At 47.4% G+C, this 6,315-nt stretch overlaps 1 protein-coding gene across 1 annotated transcript; it reads right to left on the bottom strand.

Annotated features, from left to right (window-relative positions):
- Positions 1 to 2,334: 2,334 nt before the first annotated feature.
- LOC123094177 (histidine-containing phosphotransfer protein 2-like) lies at positions 2,335 to 4,891 on the bottom strand. Its single transcript, XM_044516235.1, has 6 exons — positions 4,758 to 4,891; positions 4,594 to 4,662; positions 3,517 to 3,588; positions 3,068 to 3,140; positions 2,911 to 2,931; positions 2,335 to 2,679 (listed from the first exon to the last, which is right to left on the bottom strand). Exons 1-6 carry the CDS (start codon positions 4,889 to 4,891, stop codon positions 2,644 to 2,646), a joined length of 405 nt encoding a protein of 134 aa, XP_044372170.1. The 3' UTR covers positions 2,335 to 2,643.
- Between the last annotated feature and the right edge of the window lie 1,424 nt (positions 4,892 to 6,315).

Raw genomic sequence — 6,315 nt, 5'->3', positions numbered from 1 at the left:
TGACGTCAGAGCAGAGCCTCTCGCCGGACACAGCAGGTTCAGCTCAAGTAGATTTGGATTCAACACGGCGTGCTGCATTTCAATTATCGAGGTTGCGTTACAGAGAAGAAACAAAGTTTTCCTGGAAATTTACAAAAAGGACCCTGCAAAGTAAAAATAAAAGCAATCAAGTCCTCCACTACAGCAACTTGGACTTCACCACCGGCCGTCCTTCTTCTGGCCGGAGACAGAACCACAGGGGTTCCACTGCCGCCGCCTTGCCCTGCCCATGCCGGCCCGCAGCAGCAATAGAAGTCGAATGGAGGAGACGCTATCCGCTCTACCTGCGCCAGCCCGAAGCACCAACCGCAGTTGTTCCCCTGCCCGCAGCGGTCTCACGCGTCGGCCGTGCCCAGCTCGCGCCGCACGCTCGCCGCCCGCCCGCGCGTCGCGCGCAGCGGCCTCCCGCGCCGACCGCTCTGCCCGCACCGGCCATGTCCTGCTCGCGCCGCCGCCTCGCTGGAGAAGTTGTAGCGGCATCCCGCGCCGGCCGCTCTGCCCGCACCGGCCAAGCCTGCCTTGCGCCGCCCGCCCCGCTGGAGGAGCCGAAGCGGTCTCCCGGCCCCCGCACCGGCCAAGCCTGGCTCGCGACGCCCGCCCCGCTGGAGAGCCGAAGCGGCCTCCCGCGCCGGCCGCCCTGCCCGCACCGGCCAAGCCTGGCTCGCGCCGCCCGCCCTGCAGGAGGAGCCGAAGCGGCCTCCCGCGCCGTTCACCCTGCCCAAAGGAAGGGGAAGGAAGGAGCCAGAGGAGGCGGAGTAGAGGAAGGGGAGGACGATTGGACGAAGGTTTGCCAGCGGTGGCGGAGGGTTCGCCGGCCGGAGGAGCCGCGGCTGGTGGCGCCGGCGAGTGGATCAGGATGCGGCCGAGGTGGTGGGAGTGGGCTGCGTGCGTGCAGAGAGACAGGTACGAGAGAGAGATAGATCGTGCGGGATAAGGGAGAGAGAGCGTGGTGGGGTCGGGCGTGGGAGAGTGTTGGGGTGGGGGGCTGCGATTGTGGGCTGTGTGGGTTGAGATGCCGCCATGTCATCAATCCGCGTGATCGATCCGCGTGGTGTGCTTTCTCTTTGCCGTCTGCATTTTTTATTACAGACGGCAAAGAGCACACTTTGCCGTCTGCAAAGAAAATACTGATAGCAAAGATCTTTGCCGTCTGTGTTTTATATTACAGTCGGCAAAGTGAGCTCTTTGCCGTTTGTATTTTTTTCAGACGGCAAAGTGAGCTCTTTGCCGTCTGTAATTTTTTTCCAGACGGCAAAGCCTATTTTACCGTTACTTTTTCTTAGCCGTCTGCTGATTATGGCAAACCCTTTCTTTGCCGTCTGTCCCGACGAAATGTTGACGGCAAAGAAATTACTAACGGCAAATCTCCTGTTTCCCGTAGTGAGTTGCATAATCTCCTAGTCGAAGGAGTATGTATTTGACATGAAGAAAGCAATGGCAATAAACTGAACGCTCATTATGCTAAGCTAACGGATGGGTCTTGTCCATCACATCATTTTCCTAATGACGTGATCTTGTTATCAAATGACAACACATGTCTATGTTTAGGAAACCTTAACCATCTTTGATTAACGAGCTAATCTAGTAGAGTCTTACTAGGGACACAGTATTTGTTTATGTATTCACACATGTATTTAAGTTTCTGATAAATACAATTCTAGCATGAATAATAAACCTTTATCATGAATAAGGAAATATAACATAACAACTTTGTTATTGCCTCTAGAGTATATTTTCTTCAAAATGTTGTCATGGTAAAACATCGAGGAGGTCATGAATTTGGTGTTCTAGCTGCGGAAGCCATAGAAGGCACAAGCACTGGTACTCTCTAATTGATCGTGTAGATGGCATATATGGTATTGACGGTTTTGTGGCCGGCATGCTCGGTATAGGTGACCGAGTCCCTGGCGGACAACACTACCGATGAAGGCCTTGAAGACACCCAGAGACTCCGGCGCTTCACGTCACCCTACCGCTCCAGCCACTAGATCACTTGATTCGTGGCCCTCTTGATTTTCTACCAGACACCATTTCACGCATCGTCCTTCACCCTTACCTCCCCCTCCTAGTAGTATCTTGTTCGCCCGCAGAGCTAGTTTATTCTCCAGCGATGGTTTTATGGAGGTTCTAGAGGTGGTGGGGGTCAGCAAGCGACACTCACAATGTACCAACCAACAAAACAATTTAAAGATCAAGCCATGCACTCACTTTAGTGTAGTTTCTGATAACCAACAAATGTTTCCCCTTGTTCAAGGAGATACGTCGGCATTCCAAAAGACTGTAAAGAGACGGGCGAGCCTTCAACATATAACAAAACCAATTCACCAGTAAAAAAACCAACCAGGTAGAGAATTTAAATATTGTATGGAGCGGCAGCCCAACGGACACAACCAGGTATAGAGTCGACAGAGACATTGACACATAACAGCATGTTTTATTTGAAGACTTGCGAGAATGGTGTTCCTACGCAAGATTCCTCACGTTATTTCATAATCGCCCTCCAGAGCCAGACACCTATTGTACATTGTCTACATTGGAGAGAAACATACACCGCCATCATGGGAGGGATCACTTGTAGCTATTCTCTTTTTCCTTCCATAGCTACTACTTAAGACCATAGGTTGCGATCCGCTCCTCCAGCTTCATCAAAAGAAGAGCAGATTAATTATTACGACATGTCTAAGGTGCATATTGGTGGCCAAGTCACAAGGTTTCACAAATCATCCATGTTAAAAGGTAGTTGATACCATATTCCAGTAATTGGCTAAGTTTAATTTACGCTGAGAAACAAAGAATTTATACTGCTTTGAACTACCCCATATAGCTACTGAATCGTGATGACAAAAATTAAGACAGAAACATTTTAGATACCTCAGAAATCAAACAGTATATCTAGAAAAAATTCAACAGCAACAAGAATGAGATCAAGTTCTTTATTTTTATCTTAAAGGATCCATGTCCAATCTTTAGAATATGATACTTGTCAGAAGTTGGAAGTCAAAGCAAACATACGCACATAAGGGGCTACCTGCATCATAGCCTCAAACTTGCTTCGCATATCACACAACTCACTCCAAGCAAGAGCCAACGCCATGAGGCACCTGGAATAATGCATCATACCACACAGTCAAATTCTGGACAGAGTAATCACGTGAACTGAACTAATAGTGGTTCGGAAATCATAACCCTCTGCTTGGAAAAAAAGCTCTAGCAATCTCAGATTTAGTCATGCTATAAACATAAAGTCTAGAACTAATAAGTTACAGTAGAATAATCAAAAAGGCATATTTAGATAATGAACAGAGTAGTACCATCACGTGGTTGCAAATGAAGTGAACGAGCAGGTTAGTGCTATGAGCAATATAATGCCATCAAAAAAGGAAATCAATCTTCAGGTTTACAATAATGTAAACAATACAGAGTGTGGATAATAATGATTGTGCAACATATATAATAATTAAGGTACTAAGTACTGACCTTTCTTTGCTTCTTGGCTCATTGAACCGACGGAATTGCATGCAGGATAGGTTCACTTTCTTAGCACCAACACTGATACATACAAAGAAGAGGAAGATCAGGACACCAGGAAATTTTCAAGCTTATTAAACGCTATTGTGCCATGTTGATCCGCATAACCATACTAGCGATGATAATCACGGTTGTCGACACAATATATTGTTTGATAAACCCAAAAAATAAATAGCATTAGCTAAATGTGGTAGTAGATCAGTAGTACTAGAGATTTTTTAATACGGCAAAGTTTCACTTGCCTAGCCATCATGTTGGCACGAATATCGACAATTCTATTATACAGAAAACAAGTAAATTGGGCTCTTCTAATTATTGCTATATGACGGCGCGATCGACACGAGCCACATGCCTATGACGTGCACACCCCGTGCCAACACATTGGAATAGAAACAACATCGATACAGTACGTGGTTTTTCTAGTACCGACTGGACAAACCAGAAAAATGACCATTGATGTTATGTAGAATATAGCAAATCATTGATACAGAAAAGTTTGCAGAATCCCAACTCAATTATTTATTGCCGGCCTAGAATATTCCATTAGATAAATAATAGATTCATTACTACTAGACATGTCCGCAAGACGACAAAGTGTTCCTTGTAGAGCTATAACATTGCCATGGCAGGAATAACGACAAATTCGCGTGTAACGACATAACAAAACTCAGTTGTTATACTTGAGTGTATACGACAACCACAAACGACGCCACACCGACACACCTGACGAGAATCGTGAAGAAACCAGAAAAAATACCATTGGCGTCAGGAACCTTTACAACGCGACAAAGTATTCCTCGATCGGCAAGCCATAACTTTTCCGTTGGCCTGAATACCGGTACATCCATTAAAAGAAGCCCAGCTAAATTCGGCAATTCTACTTATGGCTACACGACAATGTAGACACCACGGAATGGCATGCCCATGACAAACACGTCTGAATCACACGATATGGATGCAGCACAGAAACAATCATATATACAGTTAAAACTGAGCAGGGAAAGACAGCGTTTATCATCATTATACCTGTAGCTGGACCCCTTGAGCTGACGCACGAGGACGTCCACCATGTCGTAGTCCACCACAGGTTGGCTCCTGTGAATCACAAAGCAGAGAAGACAAGATGGATGAGTAGCCGAGCAAGCCGATATAACAGAAGCGAAGGAAGAGAGAAGGGATTGGGGGCGAACAGCATGCCGGCGATGTCGTTGAGGATCCTCTTGGTGTCCGTGATGAAGAGGTTGATCATGTCGGCGACGTAGCCCTTGGCTGTGATGCCATCCTCCTCCATGGACTGCAGTTGGTGGAAATTCTCGTCCAGCATGCCCTAGATGAATGCAGCTACAGGTTGAGGACGACAGCTTCAGCCAGATGGTGTGGAGATGGAGTGTAGGGCGTGTTCTTTGGATGGTTCCGTCGTTCGTCTGCGATATTCTTGTTGTACTTTTGTGTGTGTGAACTGTCTGGTTGTCGTGCGTGGCACCTGCGTGGTTTTTCTTTTCTTTTAAGCACAAAAATGCTTTCTGCGAGGGTTTTGTTGGGTTTACGATTATGTCAGTAGCCTTGCCGGGCTATGGGTGAGGGGCTTGGCCTGGCTCACAATACCGCACTATAACAGCATCTCTAGCAGAACAGATACCGCAAAGCCTGTTAAATTTTCTATCCGCAAAATCGTTCTACGGCTCGGCCTAGACAATTTTGCGGGCAGTTCATCCCAGCGCAGAATAGATACCGTAAATAGTACCTTAAATTTTAAAACTTAAACTTAAAACATGTTCCTGCTACATAGATAGTCCTGACCTCGCCGGAGTTTATCACACACACTGACAAACTAAAATTAAAAATTTAATCGACTAAGGAACGGCTGCAGCCCACTGCTTCACGTTGAGAATGAACTTGCAGGCCGAGCGGTAGAGGGTGTAGGCGAGCTCGTGGTCCGCCTTCGGCCCTTCGCCACCTCGAAGCGTTCGGCGGTGCCCTCTTTGCCAGCCACCAGCGCCTCCTTCGCGGCATGGTGCGCAATCTCCGCCTTGTGGAGCTTCTTCGTCGCCAGCCAGAGTGGCTCTTAGCTCATCGAAGTGCTGCCACACGCAGTTGCAGCTGCTGCGGGAAAGGGCGCCGTGGTTTCGTGCCTGCGCCGAGCGCTCAGCTCGACGGCGGGCCGGCTGGAGCTGCCAGCCTCCAAGTCGTGCCGGCCGAGTTTGCGCTGCGGCAGCGGCCCTCACGTCTGCGACCTTCTCCCGACATGATCCACGCTTGAGAGGAAAAACTGTCCGGATATGCGCTCGCCGGAGCTAAGAGCATCTCCGATAGATGTTGTATACTTTGGTGTTCCAAACCGGTGATGTAAAAATTAAGAGCACCAAAAAGTGTTTTTTACATCTCTTAAAACGGCTCTACTCCAACAGATGGTCCAAAATGGAGATGTAAATAAAAAAGCAACTCCAACAGATGTTCCAAAACCAAGATGTAAAACTGGCCGGCGGCCGCGCGTCTGCTGTTCAGCCACTGTACAACCACACTTATTGCAAAGAATATCTAAAACAACATAAAAAAATTATACATGTCCACAATATCAAATTATTACATAGTTCTTCAAATCCACGAGATTGGATGCAACACAAATACAACATAGTGTTGCACAATACAACATAGTTTTTCACAAACAAATAATGAATCTATGCGGCTCTTTGGCCATGCCATTTCCAGTGCTCTTCCGTCAAATCTTTCCGGAGTTGATCATGCACA

The sequence above is a fragment of the Triticum aestivum genome, chromosome 4B, assembly GCF_018294505.1.
Source record: "Triticum aestivum cultivar Chinese Spring chromosome 4B, IWGSC CS RefSeq v2.1, whole genome shotgun sequence".
Lineage (NCBI taxonomy): Eukaryota > Viridiplantae > Streptophyta > Magnoliopsida > Poales > Poaceae > Triticum > Triticum aestivum.
The sequence above is the reverse complement of the archived record's forward strand: the minus strand, read 5'-3'. Positions and strand labels throughout refer to the sequence as shown.